Below are 21,700 nucleotides of genomic sequence, written 5' to 3' on the forward strand. Positions count from 1 at the left end.
TACATAAGTTTAATTAGCATGGCTGACAATAATAAAGAGAGTAGAATGAATATTGACAACTTTGATTTTGCACATGAAGGTGCTACTGATGATGCCCAATGTTTGTTAATTATCTTGTTACTAGGTTGCAACAAGCTATAAGCAACCCTGCTTTATAAGCCAAAGTTACTCAACAACTTCGTGCGTATGGGATTTTCCTTCCTCTCCAAGAAGAGAGAGCTCTTATAAAGCCTCTTAATGAGACTCCCAAAAGAAGACTCTCTCCGATAAGAGAAGAGGAGAAATCCAATAAATGAGAAAGAAGTGAATCTTTGAATTCCTTTGAAAATGTAGCTTCACGAAGAGGGCCGTATGTCTCGACGATCCCCAACTCCTCCCAAGAGAAAAATATCATGCTATAGTCCTTCTCCTTGTCACTCCAAAAGGGAAGAGAGGAATAAAGCAAGAAAACGGTAAAAACGACGTCACACTTTTCTCCTTCTTCACCTTCCTCCTATTCCGATGAAAGCAACGGTTATTCTCCTAGAGAATACAAGAGGAGAGGACATCGCAAATCCTACCCTACTTGGAAAAAGTTTCAAAAACTTAAGAAGTTCAAAGAGGGAGGAAAGAGTGTCTCTTTTCTCACCTATGATGGCACCTTTGGTGCTACCGACAAAGTATTGGCCTTCATCTAGCAATTCGGTGTGGCCTTTGGAGACGAGGGCTTCACACAGTCCTCCAAGCTACATCATGTAGCTATGTACTTTCAAAAATCTACTCGTCAATGGTGGGTTAGTCTCCCGGGAATGGCAAAGCCCCAAGGACATGGAAAAACTCTACGAGTTTCCATCATGAAGCAGTTCCTTGCAAGCGATGCCAAGGATAAAGTGCTCACCGAATGGTGGATTTTAAATTTGCTCTCCAATGTGTCTATCCACAGATATGTTGACAAGTTTTGGGATTTACATCTCAAGGCTACTCTCTTTCAAAGGATAGACTTCGTCGAGCAAAAGCAACAATTTTGTGTTGGATTACCTGAAGAAATGGTCGAGTACGTTACCTCCCAACGGCTTGGTTCTATCACCGAAGTCATCCACCACACTATGGTATCATGGCGTATCAATTTTCAACAAGGGGCTAAAAGGAACGCCAAGCCCATGGAAAACAAAGATCGAAATGATGCAAAGGAATAGAACAATGCTCAAAGTTGTTCCCAAGGCAATTCCAACAACAACAACAACAATACCAACAAGACCAAGGAGAAAGGAGTTTACAAAGGTAAAAATAAACTCTCTCTTGAAGAGCTAGAGGCTTTTCACAAGGATCACAAATGCTTGAAGTGTGGGGAGCAAGGACACGTCTATCATTCTTGCCCCAAAAGAAATGCCCGCAATGAGACTCCTAGAGCTTCCACGGTCGAAGCTCCAAAAGAGGAATATGCTCATTGCAAAGGATCATCCCTTTTATATGCTTGGGGGAAGGTGGGGGAGCATGATGTCTTCATCCTATTTGATCATGGCTCTACTCACAACTTCATATCAACGGAGTTGGCCACAAAGCTAGGGATACAAGCTTTCGAAATGGGAGATACCATAACTGTCGATGGGGCTTTCAAGGGATAGCAAGCCTCCATTACTCCCTTGATTGGGAAGTTGAGACTTCATGTCCAAAGCTACGTCAAGAAAGAAGATTTTTTCATCTCTCCTCTCCAACATGAGGACGTTATCCTAGGGGCACCATGGTTCAACCGCATGGTTGCCAAGAGGAAGTTCCATGAAAGGAGAATCTACTTCACCTACTACAGGGAAAAGAGCACGTAAATAGATGCTAATGAGTCCGTTCGTACTATACTACTTGTAAATTCTCTTGTTTTTGATAAGTCAATGAAAAGTAGTACCCTCGTACATGATTTTTGTCAAAGAGTCTCTAAATGATGTTAATGCTTTGACAAAAAAAAGTGGTATGAATCAAGAAGAATTAGACTTGTCTAATTTTTTAAATAGATTCCAAAACGTATTTATCGATGACATCCCTATGGAGTTACCTCCAAAACAAGGGGATGATGACCATATGATAGAGCTTCTACCCGGGAGCTCACCGCTTAAGAAACATCCTTATAGAGTTTCTCAAGCTCAACAAGAGGAGATTATGAGGCAAGTACATGAGTTGATAGACAAAGGGATGGTGAAACCTAGATCCTCTCTCTTTTGTTCTCCAGTCCTTTTAGTGCAAAAGAAAGATGGTACATACTGCATGTGTGTGGACTATCGAGCACCAAATTGTATCACTATCAAAACAGATTTTTCGTACCACGGGTAGAAGATATGTTTGATAAGCTACAAGGTTCGACCTATATAATGATAGTGAATGAAGATATCCTAAAGAACGCGTTCCGTACAACGTTTGGTCTTTATGAATATCTAGTCATGCCTTTGGATTGACTAGTGCAATGGCCACATTCAATTGTTTAATGGAGAATATTTCAATACCCCACCGCAAGTTTAATGGAGTGTTCTTTGATGATATCATCATCTGCTCCAAGTCCTTGGAGGAACAAAAGCAACATTTCCAGGTAATTTTTCAAGCCTTGAAGGAAGAATAAGCTTTTTATCAATCAAAAGAAGAGTGAATTTTTCATTCAACAGATTCAATACTTAGGTCATATTATCTCTCACGATGGTATCCTTATGGATCCATCAAAGTTGGAGGTAATAAAAGCATGGCCTAATCCAAGGAATCTACATGAGACGAAGCATTATTGGTATGTGTGCATATCATAGCAAAATTCTCTCAAATAGCAGGACCATTAGATGATTTAACAAAGAATAAAATTAAGTACTCATGGACTGCTAAAGAGAAAAATGCTTTTACAAGATCAAAGATAAGCTTACCTCCCAACTAGTGCTTATGCTTTCGGATCTCTCAAAGCCATTTGAGGTCCAATGTGATGCTTGTGGTGATTTCCTTGGAGCATTATTGCTTCAAGAAGGGCATGCCATAGCATATGAGAGCCGAAGGCTCAATGCCAATGAACAGGTCTTGGGCATATATAAAAAAGAGCTTTTAGTTGTTCTACTTGCCCTAAACACATGGAAGCACTATCTATTGGGGACTCCATTTATTTTGTGAACGGACCACCAAAGTCTCAAGTACTTCATGACGCAAACCAAGCTCTCCGACAAACAAATGAGGTGGCAAATTTTCTTTTGCAATTTAATTTTCATATTGCTCACATTGCTAGTAAGCATAATCAAGTGGTCAATGCACTATCACGACGACCAAGAGTCAATGTGGTGTCTATAGCAACTCACAATGATCTATCTTCTATGATAGATGAGTATGCTACTGACTCTGACTTTAGAGACATAATGGAAACCCTTGCCTTGGGGAAGAAAGAAGAACCATTCACCTTGAAGGTTGGTTATCTTCTCCATGGCAATAGGCTATGTGTTATCCACTCCCTTCGTGAGAAAGTCATGTATGAATCCCATGCTCCTCCCTATGCGGGGCATCAATGCATTCAACCTACTCTTCGAAGAGTAGAGACGTACTTCTATTGGCCTACCATGAAAGTAGGCATACAAGAGTATGTTTCAAAATGTATCGTATGCCAAAATACCAAGTATGATAGAGGGAAGCAACCTGGATTACTCCAGCCATTTCCAATCCCTAATTCACCATGGGAGATTATATCCATGGAGTTTTTCTTTGGATTACCCAAGTCTATCCATGGGAATACGGGAATATGGATAACAGTCGATAGTTTTAGCAAGCAAGCACATTTTATTCCTATCAAAAAGACTATTAAGGCACACCAAATGCCAACCCTCTTCATATTTTAGATTTTAAACACCATGGATTGCCAACATCCATCGTGTCAGATAGAGATCCTAGAATGACCAGTAATTTTTGGAAAGGTCTTTTTGAAAATCTAGGTACAAGATTGAATTTCTCTTCGGCCTATCACCCACAAACGGATGAACAAATTGAGATAGCCAATCTTACGATTCTCGATCTATTAAAGACTTATGTTACAGAAGTAGATCAACGCTCACAATGGGAGAAGTACTTACCCTTTGTAGAGTATGCGTACAATAATACTATCCATACTACTATGGGGAAGACACCTTTTGAGATCATAGAGGGAAGACCTAAAAGTCCCTTGCTACTTAAAGTACATGGGAAGATCTTCGTTGCCGCCGATGAGTATAGTCGTGACCTACAAAAGAATCTTTCCAAAAGATTAAGGAGGCTATATCCATCTCTCAACAAAGGCAAAAAGTTGCTGTTGATAAGCACAAAAGGGCCTTAAAGTTCAAAGAAAATAATTGGGTCTTACTCAAGTTTCCCAAGGCTTAATTAAGGCAAACGACGGAAAAAAATCTACGGGCCATCAAAAGTATTATTCTAAACTAGCAAAAAGATACTATGGCCCTTTTCAAATCTTGAAGCCAATCAATGACATGGCTTATCAACTCAAGTTGCCCAACCATTGGCTCATACACAATGCTTTTTATGTGAGCCTACTTAAGCCCTACAAAGGAGAGCCACCAAGAGAACCAATTATTGAAGTCCCACCAGAGATCGAAGATCAAGAAGAGGTGCTACAACCCAAAGCTATCCTTTGACATGAGGACAAGGTACTACGATATGGTAAAATTATTCGCGACGATATTTTATTAAGTTCAAAAATTATCCTTTTGAAGATGCTAGATGGATGCAAGGAATATAGTTAAGGATAGTATGAACCTTATCAATGCTTACAATGGTACATTAGAGTAAGAAAATGTACATGATTCTTTTAAATGATCAATGTTTTTGTCTTATAAAACTAATTTGCTTTTTATTGTGCACAAATTTAAGTAGTATGCATGCTTAGAATCATTTTTGTGTTGACGACGTCTCTCAAGCACCTAGTAGAATACTACAACACGACACACAAAAATTAGTGCAAATATCGACAAAATAAAGTTAGTTTTAAAACAAAAAGCACTGAAATAGGCCTCGAAAAAGACGCCAATATCGTAACATCGGTATAAGTACCGGTGGTGCAGCCAAATTTGGTCCGAGCTAGGAGATGGTCTAGGCCAAGCTAAGGCGGCAGACAGATGCAGTGCAGAAGGCTAGGGCAGGTGCCAAGGACCTGTGCAGCCAAGAGGTGGAGGGAAAGTATGCTCCATGCGGTTTTTTAGACCAAAAAAGCTGCGGGATGGTCCAATTGGGGTAGCAGATGAAGATGTTTGAAGTGCCCTATCAGTGTCCTAAGATGTAGTGTTCAGTGTGCTCTAGAAGCCGGTCCAGATGGCTCGTCAAACGGAGCCCCGGGTGCAAGATATTGAAGTTTAAAGGTAGAGTGTGTAGCAGATTCCCAATGGACAGGGGAGCTAGGGACAGGTGGCCCAGGCAGGCGTGAGTGGATACATGTGTAGTGCTCAAGTTGTGGAGCATGCCGGTCTTCTCGGATTGCGAATCGGAGCTTTGGTTAGCAATTTATGGTCATCTGAAATTTTTTCGGGGGCCAGTTATGAGCCCACTTGCCTGCATCAAAGAACACGCCATCTAGCATCTTTTTGGCCTCACCAAGGTTCTCGCTAGTAGTGTGCATCATGTGAAGCTAGCACGAATCGACGTTTCTTCAATCGGATACTTGGTCAGCAAGATACGACAGGATCAAGTTGGGGGCATTTGGCGGGGGAGTGCATGCAGATGATTTTATCAGTTTTGATGGCCTTGGATAGCGAGATCAGAGGAGCCAGAATGCGGTGAGGTTTGTATGGCCAGGCGCCGACTCGATGAGGATCCAACAGGGCTTGGCGGCACGAGGTTCTGACCAGTGAGCAATAAGAGAGAGCCTGAGGAAGAGGGCTAGAAAAAAGGTTTTGAATATTTACTTTAAAAGATTTTTGAAGGCTTGAGGGCCATGGGTCATAAGGCCGCCACATGGCAGAGACAAACCCCACATGGGGAGCCGGATGTCGCGAGCAAGGGGTATATTACCCAAAGCACGTCTTCCTCTTGGTATCACAAGCGTGAAGGGAAGCTCCCTTGAGCTTTTTGGCTATGGCGGGAGCCAGGCAGCGCTATGCCGGGTGTCGCGTGGTGCTGCAGGGCAGAGATGGCTGGGTTTTGGCCTAGTGGGAGGTAGCGCGGTGGCGCCCCCTCGCGTGGGAGTGAAATGGCTGCAGGCCCTAGTGGATGACGTGGCAAGCCCGATTAGGGGTTGGTCCTGGGGCCCACTTGGGCCCCAAGTTTTTGAGATAGAGAGGGAGAGCAATATCCATATCGCTATTGCCTCCCCCTTACATGAAAGGGGAGAGTCCCACAGTACAGGCAATAAGAGCCAGGGGGGAATGTCCCGCGGGTAGTGAGCAGGGGAGAGAGAGAGAAGAAGCCTGGAGGCCGCAAAAGCCTTACAAAGAAAAAAGCAAAGGCCGAACAAGGTGAAAGCTGGACCAAAGAGAAGTAGAGGGAGAGGGAGGGAGGGCAATAGCGATATCGCTATTGCCTCCCCCTTACATGAAAGGGGAGAGTCCCACAGTAGAGGCAACAAGAGCCAGGGGGGAATGTCCCGCGGGTAGTGAGCAGGGGAGAGAGAGAGAGAGAAGCCTGGAGGCTGCGAAAGTGTACAAAGCAAAAAGAAAAGGCTGGACAAGGTAAAAGCTAGACCAAAGAGAAGCAGAGGAGAGAGAAATAGATTTTGTCCGCGACCGCACACCATTCAAAAGCTGCACAGTTCAAAGAGTCAATTACATGATCGAGTCATTTTGAGACCGAGTCATTTTGAGACCAACCCCTTGGGTCAGTATGTCAAATGTATTTTCTTGGTTTAGTGTCAATGGCACCGTTTGTGGTTTGCCATGGGAGCAATTTGCTCACTGTCTAGTATGCTGTGAATATTATAGGAAGGGAAATGGGTGAAAGCATGAATAGGTGGAAAGCTATATATGTGATATAATTAAATAGCATAGCATGACATTGGGGGTGTGGTCACTGGTGCCATATTTCAGACGTCCAAATTTATATTCTAAAAAATGTTATACTGAAAAATTCAGCCTTCACACACCCACTTTGTTTCATGAGTAGTTGGCAGTTTCAAACACCGTGCCCCCCCCCCCCCTGACCCCCTGCCTCTCTCTCTCTCTCTCGCACGTGCGTGCTCAAGGTCTACTGTGCTTAGAGATTCTACTGTGCAAGCTTGGCTGCTTCAAGGACGATTGCAGTAACCGCCCTCTTCTCTTCGAGGTATGTCTCTCCCATTGAACATGTACACTTTTTACTGCTTGAGCACGCGCGCCCCACCTGGGATCATTTAGCTACATTAAGCTGCATTTGGAGCTTCATGAGTGCAACAAGAGGCGAGCAAAACCTAATGCTGCTGCTGGCTACATGAGAGGACATAGACTCCCGAGGTAATTTGCTAGTCCACAAGCTGCATGCAACCTTGGGGCAAATCCCATAGCACATCACCTTGAATGCCCTGCTTACAAGAGCAGGCCCATGAAGTTCTTGTTTCTTTTAGCAGGGATGATAAGCGAGGGCACACCACATCTCATGAGTTCATTGGATGATGTGCAGGTATATCACTTGAGACTGCATCATGGCACCTTCCTCAAAGCATCCGATTCAAGCAAGCAGTAGTCTAGTTAGGAACATCGAACCACCTCTGCATACAAAGTTTTGTTGTCTTGCGGAGGAATTTCATATGGAGCGTGGATTGCCATTGGAGGGAGTTGATCCGCGTAGCTTGATAGGAAACAATGACATCTCTAAGGAGGACTAGGAAGCTGTCTTTATATGCCCAAAGTCTGTTCCGGGTAACCAGAAGAAAGTGAAGGCATACCATGCTTGGTCGGAGTTCTTACAAAATCTTGTGTGGAGACACTGGGATGTCTACTAGGAGGGTCCCTTCATGTATGAAGTAGGGACTCAATTTGCAAAGGCCTTTGCATTGGAAAACTGCAGTGAATCTGGAAAACATCAAAATTTTTGGGCAGATGAGTGGTAGAGGGAGAGGTTCCAAAACCACTGCTACCTCTACCAGATCATCATTGAAAACAGAAGTTACGTATGAACCATTGTCAAGCGTGCCTACAAGAGGATGCCTGGTACAATTGGCAGAGGAGGATAGCGGGGCACTTGCAGAAATGAAGAATATTGCACAGGGCAGATTGCAAGACTATAAGTCAAGACTTGAGGGTGCAAAGAAGCAGGTAGAGGATCAAGTCAGAGAATTGCATAGGGATGAGGGTGCTCAAAGCTCAAACACTTTGGCCATAAAGTTGCAAACGGAGATTGATTGCGTGCAAGACCCTGTAGCTCGACAACGCCTGATTGATTTGATTGGACAGTTCTCAAGTACTACTAGAGAGAACCCCTCCCACATGTGCTTCACTTTGTTTTGGAGTATGTGGTTCACTTCCATGTGGTTATGTGGTTAGAGTGTTTTGGATTGTATGGTTATGTACTGTATGAGCATATTCTATTTCTTCTATGTGCTATATAGCACAAAATATGTGCTATATGGTCACAACATAGCCATCATCTTCATGGAGTGGGTGGTTATATGCTATGTGTGGTTATGTGCTATGTGCTTTATAGTTCAATCTAGGTGCAACATGTTCACAATAGTACCCTCATCTATTTGGAATGTGTGTGATTCTATGCTATGTGCTCTGTGTGGTTATGTGCTATGTGATACATAGCACAATGGACATGTGTAATATGTGCTATATAGCATAACATGTATGCTATATGCTCACAGTATAGCCCTGAAGTGTGTGTTAAATATTGATATGTGCTACATAGCACAATCTTTTTATGTGCTATGTGCTAAATAGCACATTTTGTGTGTTATATGTTCACAATATAGCCCTGGAGTGTGTGGAATAGTGAATTGTGCTATATAACACAATCTCTATTTTTGTTATGTGCTACATAGCACATCTCTAATTGTGCTATGTGCTACATAGCACAATATTTGTGCTATATGCTATTTGTATGTCTCATATAGCCCACTGCATATCATATAACCAACAAGCTCGTGCTATATAGAATATAGAGAAAATGTTTGGGCTATATCTGGTATTTTAAAAAGTTTCTCTGCTATGATCTACAATGCATACTCTATGTAGCACTTATAGCACATTATACTTGGATTGTGCTATGTGCTATATAGCACATTGCATATCATATACCACATCAAGCTTGTGTTTAAAGCATATAGAGTAAGTGCTTGTCTTATATGTGGTATTGCAAATAAGGGATAAGATTCACGATGCATATTCTTTTCAGCAATCTACTTTTGTTGGGTTATTGAGACTTAAATTAGATGTGTTGTCTTCTTTGTTTCACAGGCACTACTTGCAGAAGTAGAGACCAACATAGAACAGGAATCAGAGCACTTTAAATTTTGTGTTACCATGGAGAGGACTTCACATAACGTGGGGGCCAGTTTGATGAAGCCTTTTCCTCTTGTGGATTTTAAGCAGAGCATTAGCGAGGTGGCACTTAATGGGTTCTACCATTGTGTAGGATGTGGATTCCCGTTCGATGCTAGAAGCTTGGATGGGTTCTCCCTGGCACCCATGTGTACCATATGATATGCTTCGCGCATGTATGTAGGGACTATGGCTATTGTGTTGCACTAGATTGCAACATGTCTATTCCTCCTAGAGCTAAGCATATGATTGGTCTGAAGGTGAAGAGTGAGATGAAAGAATCAAGTTTAGCTAGTCACTGTGTCAATTATTTACTAGTACTATTGCAGGCCCACTTTCCATTGGTAGTTTAAACTCTTGCATTTAATGAAATCATTTGCAAGCACAAACATCGCAGCACAGACCTGTATACAAGAATCATTGAGGACAAAAACAGAGAGAGTCTTTACGCAGGCCACTGGTAGGTACCAAAATCAGTATTTATGTGTGTATTTTGGGATACTCCAAGTGAGACTTTGTAAATATCTTGCTTTGTAGAAGAATCATCGCATGCTTGCTCCAACAAGATGATGCATTCCACACATTAGGCAAAATTTGGACTCACAAAGGGGCTTTATAAGGAGTTTGACTTCCTCTCTCATGTCCAAAACGGGCGTGCGATAAAATTTTCACAAATCAACTCTAAACTTGGCGGAGATTTGACGGTTATAATCTACTCTTCAAACTCTTTCTATTGATATATAGCACGCCATGAGATTCCTCATATTTTGAAAGATTCTATTTTTTATTCTCTTGTGATGTGACAACTCCGTCTAGAATCTAGAGAATAAAAAATAGAATCTTTCAAAATATGAGGAATCTTGTGGTGTGCTATATATCAATAGAAAGAGCTTGAAGAGTAGATTCTAACTGCCAAATCTCCGCCAAGTTTAGATTTGATTTGCAAAATTTTTACCGCACGCCCGTTTTGGACATGAGAGAGGAAGTCAAACTCCTTATAAGGCCCCTTTGTGAGTCCAAATTTTCCCTAATGAGGAAGAATGGCCTGATTACCCCAGGGATGCAGCCAGGCCTTGAAGCGGAGTCTACCCGAGGGATGCAGCCAGCCCTTGAAGCGGAGTCTGCTATAGGGGATGCAGTACGTGGAGTAGTTGAAGACATCTTGATGGCAAAGTCTTCTGTAGTCAAATCACCTAGGCAACAAGTAACTCCAAGAAGGCTGTTGCGTTCTCCGTTGAGTGCCAAAGCATCACTAAGTGTGGACACTAGAGATGAAGCATCAGATGAGGCAGTTGCAGATGCGGTGAAAGCAACACCCCCTCCAGCGGAGAAGAAGCCAACACCAAAGCGCAAGAAATCGACTCCCAAGAAATTATGTGGAAGTCCCGCAATGGATATACCTCTTGATTTATTTAGGAAGAGAAGGAAACCAAATGCAAAGCAATGAGTGTGTTTTTGTTGTAACTTCATGCAAATAGAAGATGTCTTTAGAAGGCATGTGCAATCCATTGCACCCCTATTGTATCCATGCTCATTGATGAATCAAGTGTTGGAATTTGTTAGTGACATGTCTCTTAATTCTTTGCATCGAGTAGTTGCAAACTATTTGATTTATTTTTTGTACATGTTTAGTAATATGTTTCTAGTTTCTCTTGTCGTAGATAATCAAGAAGCTGAAAAAAGAGGAACTTGCATGAGACGCACTCGCTCTTCAGGGTTTCTAGATGAGGGGTTTGTAGGTTCACTGGCTCAGTCTTATCCTGTGAAGAATCCAAGAAGGGGTGCTACAGCTTCCAGGGGGGTTACAGGAAAAAAAAAAGTGTCTTTTGATACAGTTGAGGGGTCTGTAGGTTCACTGGCTCATCCTGTGAAGAATCCAAGAGGGGGTGCTACAGCTTCCAGGGGGGTTATAGGAAAAAAAAAAGAGTCTTTTGATACAGTTGATCCCTGCACACCTACTAGTACTGCTGAATTTGTTCCAAATGTGCCTAATGCAGTTGATGTGTAGGTTGTGCATGATGATGTGCATACAGATGTTGAACGTGCTAAACTTGAAAAGGGTACATTACCCACCCCCACCACGGTTGAATCTGGCCCAGATGCCATTGATGATGCTATGGTAGTTGATGCCTGCACAGATGACATTGCTGATGCTACGCTAGTTGATGCCTGCACAAATGACATTGTGGATGCTATGGAAGTTGATGCTCTGCTGATGGCAATGTTAATGATGGTGGAATAGAAAGTATTGTTCATGCTGTCATAGATGTCCTTCTTGATGCAATTGTGGCTATGGGTACAGATGCCATTGTTGAATCTGACACAGATGCCATTGATGATGCTACCACAGTTGATGCCTGCACAGATGCCATTGCTGATGCTACGGTAGTTGCTGCCTGCACAAATGATATTGTGGATGCTATGGAAGTTGATGCTAGCAGAGATGCTGCTGTGCTGATGGCAATGTTAATGATGGTGGAACAGAAAGTATTGTTCATGATGTCATAGATGCTCTTCTTGATGCAGTTGTGGCTATGGGTACAGATGCCACTGTTGAGGATACCAGAGGCATGGGTGAGGAGGTCCTCATTGAGAGAGAAGCTGGAACACATGAGGCAGTGGGTGCAAGTGATGTCAGAGCCCAAGCCGAGGTGGTCTGTCCAAGTGATGCAGCTGATGACATTGTTGATGCAGAGGAGGTAAAGGGTACAGATGCCGATGTTGAAGATATGGGAGGCTTGGGTGAGGAGGACCTCACTAAGAGAGTACCTGGAATAGGCTAAGCAATGGGTAACGGTGATGTCGTCGCTTCTGCCGACACAACTCAGACAGGTGACAGAGCAGTTCAATCGGGAGAGACAATGGGAGAAGTTGTCGTGGCTGCTACGGACATGAAAGAGGCAAATACACATAATACAACTGAGGCATGTATAGAGCAAAACAATGAGACAGGGAAAGGCACAGAGGTGCCCACTGAGACAGAGCAGCTCAATCGAGAGAGGCAATGGGAGAACATTTCATGGCTGCTATGGACACGAAAGAGGTGGTTGCACATGATACAACTGAGTCTTGTACAGATCCCACTATTGGGAATACCAAAGGTAAAAGTCCAGAGGTCCCTATGGGTTGAGCGGTTGCTACAGATACAAATGAGACAGGTACAAAGAATGTTGATAAAGAGGCCAAAAATGGACATGAATATGAGAGGCAAGAGAAGCCAGAGTGTCTTGTGGTAATGCCAGTATAGATTGTTGCACTGCCTCCGCGTCTTTTGAGGACAAGAAGAGAAGTGACAATTTATGCATCATATTGGATGTGAATGGGCTTCTCATAAGGAGGTATAAGGTCTCCTTCTACAAAGGAATAGCGAGAAGCAGTACTCCTGATTGGGCAAGATCAAGGTATCAGGTAGTCACTGGGCCAAATGCTACAGGAAAGATGCAATTTGAATATGTGGTCAGGCCCAATGCATCAATCTTTTTGCATGCACTGCTGCAAAGAGCACAAGTTGCACTATGGAGCTGCATGACCCAAGACAATCTAGCACTTGCTTTGAGTGCATGCTTTCCTAGGCTGAACAAATAATTTTTCCTCGATATTATCGGTCAAGAGTGGTGTAGAGAGGCGAGCTTCAATCTAAATGAAGTTCCTGGGATCCCTCCATGTAGAGATAACGCAAAGCCCATATTTTCAAGTGTTTGAAAGGCTTTTGGAAGCACCATCCTAAGTTGAACTCTGATAATACACTGGTGGTGGATGACACACTCTACAAGTGTCTGCTCAACCCTCCCGGGACTTGGGTCTGTCCTGCTTCATTTGAACCAGCATATATTTGTCAGTCCCCAATTTACCTGGTTAGCACATTGTTCCCTTGGTTAGTCAAGTGAACAGTCTCACCCAGCCCTAATGCTTATGCAAAGATGAACCAGTTTGAAAATCCTTTGGACATAGTGTCAGTCCCCAATTTACCTGGTTAGCACATTGTTCCCTTGGTTAGTCAAGTGGACAGTCTCACCCAGCCCTAATGCTTATGCAAAGATGAACCAGTTTGAAAATCCTTCGGACATAGTGTCTGCTCGTGTCATCAGCCACTATAGAAGTCAACGAGAAGTATGTAGGGAAGGTTGATTGTGGTTATGGAATCATGTATACAGCATTTTGCGCACTGAATGTACTTGCGATTACTATACAAAAAATTGACCTGTTCAAAGTTCTCTAAACTTAATGATTGAATGATGTAATTTTATTTTGGTGATATGATGTTGTCATACTCTGATAGAGTCCTGCTACATGGCACACATAATAGCATAGACAGGACCATCGGGCTACTATTACACATAGTTATGCTATATAGCACTCATACTGCAAGAAATACTATGACATAATAGCATAGATAGGGAGATTGGCCTCTTATTACACACACTTGCACTATATGGCACACATAGTGCTCTCAATATGTAATATAGCTCTTCCACATACCACACATCATATCATAGAAAGGAACATTGTGCTATGTGATACACACACTTTTACTGTATAGCACACATGTTGCTATCTTACTACAATAGAGTCCTTTTATAGCATATACAGAGAAATTGGGCTATTATTACACACACTTGTGCAATATAGCACACATAATAGCCTAGGTAGAGACAATGGAATATCTTGACACATTACTTGGCTACATATCACATATATAGTAGCATGTACACAACTCCATAACACCCAATGGGTAGCTATTCATAAGAGTGAGATGTTTAACTTGAGAGTTATTCATTGTAAGAATGAGACATGTTTACCTGAGATTCATCAAGAAAGTGAATGGGATGCTCTTGATAATGTTTTCTTCCCAATCGTTTCTGATAAATATCTTGGCTAACTTTTTTCAAGGTGCAACATGTTCACAATAGTAACCTCATTATCTGAAATGTGTGTGATTCTATGCTATGTGCTCTGTGTGGTTGTGTGCTATGTGATACATAGCACAATGGACATGTGTAAGGAGGTACTGAATGGTGAAGGCTATATAGAACATAATATAAGCCTGTTAAATAGGTTTCATGGTGCTTCATAGGGCATGGCATTGTAAATGGTTTTATGTAGTTCCGGAGATAAATAATATGTCTTTGAGGTAGCATCTACCAAAGGCATGTCAAACTTGATTGCCCGAACAAGGTGAGAGTACAGGTTAGTAACTCCCCTATCATCAAGTAGAGTGTAGTGATTTGGGTCCCCCTCTTGCTGTTGATAATAACACCCTGTGACAACATAAGTGTTTTTATCACATTTGTTTTCCCACTTATCTCTTAACACTAGAATGGTAACAGGACACTTTTGTGTCCTGTTAAGTGACCATTTTGCTTGAATTATTTGAAGAGTATGAAAATGAATTTCTAGGTGCTATATATCCACAAAGTTGCCTTGTGAGCTGAAAAAAACTTAGCTTTTTTTTTTTTTGAGTATCGATCTCACCATTAACCTTACTCTTGCACAACATTTTTGAACCTAAACTGTGTGAAAAAACGGGTCCTGTTTTTGGCTTTTTTCAATTTTTGGCAACTATACCACTCTAAACTTCATGTTTGTGAGGTTTAGATGGCTAGAGGTTAGGCCTTCATAGTTATCAACATGTTTTGATGCTTGTAGGGAGAGCTAAGTGTTAAAATTGAAAGTTATGACCAATTTACAAGAATTGCATAATCTTGTTTTTTGGCCAAAATTAGCACTTTTATGATTTTTTTGGTGGCTTTCTTGATGTCCAAATTCAATTTTGATTGTGTAAGTGTAATGTATAACATAAAGCTAATCTTCCTTGAGTTTTGGGGGACCTAATATGCTATATAGCATAGTATATGATGATGGTACATTATCACAGCTGAAGAATACGATACATTTTAGAGTAGCAAGTATAACTTTCTCAATATTGCTAGTTTCTTAGGCCAATTGTGTGTATTTTGTAGGTAGTAACCATATCTAATCATAGACTACAAACTTGGCTAGATATTAGTAGTTTCTATGGGTTTCTAGAGGTCATAATGCTAAACCCAGTTTTTTCATGTTTGCTGTACTTAGCACTTTATCATTGTCCCCAAGGTTCCAATTGTAAGAGATCCATTATCCTTTTGACATGCTCCATGGCTCCTTTTGAATCCAGAGGCCCAAAGGGAACTAAGAAAACATGTATATAGTATCTGTATTGAGCGTGACTATAGAAACTTTGATGATAGGTTCGCAGAATGGTAAAAATGCAACTTTTTTGTACCTTTTTTTTTTGCCCAAAAAAAAAAATAGTGAGGTAAAAGCAACCATATGTTTTGGTCACCAACCCATTGAAGTTAACGGGGCATTTTATCTCATGTCCTATAAAAATCTCCACTCTTATTTATATGCAATCAACCGTAAGAAATTGCTCTTTTGGGCAAAATGCATTGGTCCATCAACTTTGGAGGCTTGTAGTGACCAAGGGATGAGAAAAATTACAAGTTTCTCATTTTTTCCATATGTAGTAGTTATTGAACTATAAGCTCATGAAAGGATTTTTCAAAATGAGTGGATCTACTATGGTTTTGGATTTTTTTCCCAAAACACTGAAAGGACACTTTTATGTCCTGTTAGGTTACCATTCTAGTGTTAAGATGCAATCTGTCATCCAGTTTCTCTTTGTACATCTCAAAAGAAATAACTCTACACCTTCTGCATTGCCAGCGTCTGCATTGACTGCAAAGTTATCACCTTCAATGAGATCCTCACTCAACATATCCTGGGATCCCTCAAACATTGCAGCTTCATCTTCTGTTACCTCAGTCTCTTCTGCTACCTTAGAGAGTGGTTTCAATGCCTTATGTGTCCACTTGCCTGCATATGATTTGCTGGAACAAGTCCTCCAATGGCCCTTCATGCAAGCATCACAAAAACAAGAAAGCTGCCTGGTCCTTAATTGAGTAGGATCATGACGACAAAAGCCTGAAATGCAATGAAGTGATTGAGATCCTGGTACTCTCTCAGAACCCCATAGATTAGACCTGTCCACTTATGTCTCTTTACTAGCCAAAATTTCCTATTTATAGTAGGACCTGCTTTAGTGGATTGTGCACAAGAGCTACATTCAGCATTGGACATTGTTCTCGTCAAAAATGCAACCACGTCTGTAGCTTGCCTAAGAACAACTCCATTACTTTTGAGTTGTTCATGTGTAAGGGCTCTCTTTATCACAGCGCCATTGCCATCATGCTCCCCCTTGCCATGGCCAGAGCCAAAAAAAATCCATGTCATCTCTGTACCTGTTAGTTGGTAATATCTAGCAACAAAGTAAAATGGCCTTGCAGCCTTGAATTGCGAGGCTGCACCATCTGACCACGCCTAGTGCTTCTTGAAATTGAACCCCTGGTCTTTAAGCCACTGATCACAAAGAAGAAAACAATGCTGGACAAATAGCATATCATGTTGCCTATCATCGGAGATGTAGAAATGCATATGCTTGATAATACTGTCATCTTCGTTGTCACGCATGTACGTTATGTGAACAAAGATGGTGCATTGATCTGTATGCCAATGCATGGATTGTACTTCATTTTGCTCTTTGAATGAGTAATTTTGAGCAAAGTCTACTACAGATATAATGGTATCTGAAGGAAACACCTTCAAACATTCTCTGTATTGATGTGTCTGCCATCTGTACGTGAAATTGTGCTCGATGAAGATTCTAATGTCGTCTTTTATCCTCCCTGTCAGCTCACTTAAATCCACCTGTTTGAGTGAAAACATCTTTCTCTCACTTAGACCATGCTTAGTTTGAACTTTAATGTCCTCGAAGACTTGCAGTGGAACTGTCTTTGTCATCTCTGCAAGTTCTCGTGGACAAAGGCTGAGCTTTTCCACACCACAGTTTTTGCTTTGGCCCATCAAGCAGGTGTGTTTATGGAACATATCCCCCTCAGCCTTTGTACATACGCATGATTCCCACAACTTCGTGATCCCTTAAAAACGAGTGCTCAACAGCAAGACATTCTGCATTCACCCCATCTGATTTGCAAACATTGCATTTACATGTACATGACCTCCCATGAAAACCAAAAGCAGATGAGCGCATACATTAAACGCATCTTTGAGATACATCAGTTTGATATGATAAACACAACAACAAGTATTTCGATCTTTCAACTTTCTCACGAACCAAGGCTTCAGCTTCTCAAAGGACCTTTTCCCAATTGTCACATGTGGGTGGCTATCTTTAAACTTCAAGAAATACTCTGTCTGCTTGAAAAGAAAATGCATTAGAATTACATTTTGCTATGTATCACACATAATAGCATAGCTACAGATGCATTGGTATAAATATAGCTATGCTACATACAGATAATAGCATAGATAGATAACTTAGCTTTCATTACATGCTCAATTTTGCTATATAACACATAATAGCATAGATAGGGATTTTTAGTTGTTATTACACACACATCACACACATCTGCTATATAGCACACATAGTGCTCTCATAGTATAACACAGTTCTTCTACATAACACACAAAAGAGCATAGACACGGATATTGTGCTATTATTACACATATCACACTCTACATATCACACATAATAGCATAGACATGGATACCATGCTACTATTACACTAACATCTGCTATGTAGCACACATAGTGCTCTCATAATATTATATAATCTGATAGCACACATAATACTATAGATAGGTATATTGTGCTATTATACACACATGTCTGCTATATAGCAGACATGATGTTGTCTTACTCTGATAGAGTCCTGCTACATGGCACACATAATAGCATAGACAGACCATCGGGCTATTATTACACATAGTTATGCTATATAGCACTCATACTGCAAGAAATACTATGAGATAATAGCATAGATAGGGACATTAGCCTCTTATTACACACACTAACGCTATATGGCACACATAGTGCTCTCAATATGTAATATAGCTCTTTCACATACCACACATCATATCATAGACAAGAACATTGTGCTATTCTTACACACACTTTTACTGTATAGCACCCATGTTGCTATCTTACTACAATAGAATCCTTTTACATGGCACACTTATAGCATAGATAGGGACATTGGGCTACACTTGTGAAATATAGCACACATAATAGCGTAGGTAGAGAAAATGGACTATCTTGACACATTACTTGGCTACATATCACATATAGTAGGATGTACACAACTCCATAACACCCAATGGGTAGCTATTCATAAGAGTGAGATGTTTCACTTGAGAGTTATTCATTGTAAGAATGAGACATGTTTACCTGAGATTCATCAAGTAAGTTATGGGATGCTCTTGATAATGTTTTCTGCCCAATCGTTTCCGACAAATATCTTTCTTGTTTGGAGACACCCTACTGTGCTCTATCCAAAATGTAATAATTGTCTGCTTCAATTCCTCCGATAAGGACCCAGCATTTCCAGACTTTCTTTTGCATAAGTCGAACCTTAGCGTACTTGACATAGGATTGTTGTCAAGTCTACCCAAAACTGAATATAAATTCCTTGGATGAACATTTAATAGCTTTGCCACTTTATGTAGAGTAACACCTCTACCTTGGCTCCCATTATCATGCAGTAATCCATTCACCAGCATGCTGAATGTGCTTCGTTTTAAAAACATCTCGTCAGCTGATTTTGGAATCTTTAATTCCTGTAAGGAGACCTTGAGTGCAGAAATAAGGCCATTTGTAGGAAGATACAAATCTTCACATAATGGCAAGATTCTATCATCATTGAAAACACCTTGAAGAATTGCATTGTTATCTTCTTTCCCATAACTATGCAACTGTCTCACAATGTGCTGAACAATATTCTGAATAGTATGTTGCTTCTTGTCTTCCTTTGTGTGTACATCGACGTCCTCCCTATGACAATCTTCCGCTCCAATGTTGACGCTTGGCTGTACTTGCTTTCTTGCACGACATCGCTTTCTGTACTCATGTTTAGCCTGTGCTTCATACTTCCTCACTGCAATAATTTCATCCTCATTTAGACAAGCCTTTCTCTTGGAGTGCACCTGCGTATGAACTATATCTATTCCATGTGCCTCATCATAAAATCCGTCGTCCACCATCCTGGAACAATCTGCAGTAGTTTGAAATGAATGAAGTCGTACAAAACTTCCTGATTGTAATAGTGAACTGAAATCTATTTGTGCTGCATTGTTGAGTTGAAGAAGCTCCATTGCTGCTTGTGAGGAGGTATGAGCTGGAACCAAAGCGAGAGGAAAGGAGTCTCCATCATCCATATTCTGAACAGAAGAGTAGGAGAGAGAGAGAGAGATGGAAATGGGCATTGGAGGCCATCTAGAGAGAGAGAGAGAGAGAGAGGGAGAGAGAGCGAGAGGTCCACGCGTGCTAACCGCTCCATGTCTTTCAATCCGAGTAGTGGAGTCGTGAAGTCAGTTATCTTACCTATATTCTTTTACCAATATTCTTTTAAAAATTATTGACTTAAAAGCCGAGCTATGGTGCCATCCATAGCATCATACTTGGTGTCCATGGACACCAAGTATTTAGACACCATTCTATGCTTTCTCCCAAATGTAACACATGAAAATAACTTTTAATCCTTTTTATTTTTGATTTATGACACTCAATTTATTTGCAGAGTATGTAATAGCTTCGAACCCTGAATAAATTCTTTGTAATTCTATTCTGTATTTTGAAGGAGAAGAGAACTCTAATTTTTGAAAGAAATTGGTGTGTTTAAGAGCTTAGGGACACTCTTACTGCACTTGCATCTGGAGTTGGAGCAAGTGAAGGTTCGTGTTACAAAGCTTATTTTACAACATAGAAGTACTTGAATATGCTACCCCTTAGAAGTACTTGAAAGTTGTTACCAAATATGCTACCCCTTATGAAGGGGCTGGAATTATTTGAACCAATTGGTTTTTTAGAATTGAGGTTTGAATGCAGCAGATGATTTGGATCGAATGGTTCATTTCGAGGTGGCCATCTATTGTGGATTGGATCTTCCAAGACACATCTATAGAGTATATGTACTCCTGTGCTTCTTGTAGTGATTCTCTTACCTGTTAGTTGATGCTGATCCGAGCAACCTTTGAGATGAAATAAGGCACTATGATTGGGTGTCAAATTTGCACTGTGAAAGATGTACTTCAGCTTGTATTTAGCTTTGTCCCTTTCTTATCATCTTCAGGTATTGCGAAGTGTGAGGGATGCCAGATTATGGCACCGAGAGTTTTGATGTCAGAGACGTGAAAGCTTGATTTCAACTCTCATCCTTACAAGAGTGTTAGTGTAGGTAGGCAACAGAGCAACATTGCTATAAACACGATCATGCATGTTGTAGAGGATGTGCATAATTGGTAATCCACGTTCACAGTGGCTTCCCTGATTACTTTCTGTTTTGGGTTAAAATATCATTATCAAAGTATTTATAAAGATCCCACTTGATGACTAAGTAGCATTGAGGGGATGCGATGACGTGAGACATAACACTACAAGTTTTAGACTTTTTCTACCCATTTTTCTACTGTCAACTAGAAAAAGTCCGACGAGTGTAGATTTGTTGTTTCACTATCAAAAGTGATTTTCCTATGCACAACTTTTATAACGCTTGTGATGTAATATCGATGCCATTAAGTTCGCTAATGCACTAAGGGTGAAATATTTGCACCTGATCCATGCAAAAAGACATCTATAATATTTGTACCTATAAATATATCACCCAATGAGCATTGATAGTGCTTATTTTTTCACACACATATATTATTTTCTATCTATTTATTAGACTAGAACTAACTTTCTCATGGAAATCATTTCCGCTCTATTTTTGACAATGATAATTTTTCATGCCTAACAATGTTTCATGCTATAAAATTTAATACCCTCTAATGTTTTGCATATACATTTTTAATACCATAGAATATTTGCACCCATAATTTTTTCCCATGAGGATTATTCATTATTTAGCCTCTAATTTTTTATACCTGCATAGAATATTTGATTCAAAAGAATTTTCCCATGAGGATTATTTACTATCTAGCCTCTAATTATAATATGAATCTTTCATACCTGTTAGCATTCTTATGCTTGTGCCTATTAAAAATGACTCATTTCTTTATGAAGATTTTTTCCACTTAGCTTATTTCATGCTATAGATATTAATAGTTGCTTTTTACATGCATATTTTTTATGCCTTTATTTTTTCGTATCCAAAATATATTTTCCATGTTTATTATTCACTCTTTAGCATAACGTTTCTCTAATTATAATGTAAATTTTTCATACC

General features: G+C 40.6%; 1 protein-coding gene across 2 annotated transcripts in view; it reads left to right on the plus strand.

Moving 5' to 3' along the window:
- LOC147455824 (uncharacterized) overlaps window positions 1-21,700 on the plus strand; it is a 30,320-nt gene that overhangs the window by 3,330 nt on the left and 5,290 nt on the right. The window contains exon 2 of one of the 2 annotated variants that reach the window (XM_086514470.1): window positions 9,336-10,029. The exons of the other annotated variant lie outside the window; for it this stretch is intronic. Within the exon in view, the coding sequence (XP_086370596.1) occupies window positions 9,336-9,581 (246 nt within the window). The 3' untranslated portion in view covers window positions 9,582-10,029. Of the gene's footprint in view, window positions 1-9,335; window positions 10,030-21,700 lie in introns of those variants that run through there. 2 annotated transcript variants of the gene reach the window in all.

Source organism: Adiantum capillus-veneris, chromosome 6, assembly GCF_014529385.1.
Source record: "Adiantum capillus-veneris isolate H3 chromosome 6, ASM1452938v2, whole genome shotgun sequence".
Lineage (NCBI taxonomy): Eukaryota > Viridiplantae > Streptophyta > Polypodiopsida > Polypodiales > Pteridaceae > Adiantum > Adiantum capillus-veneris.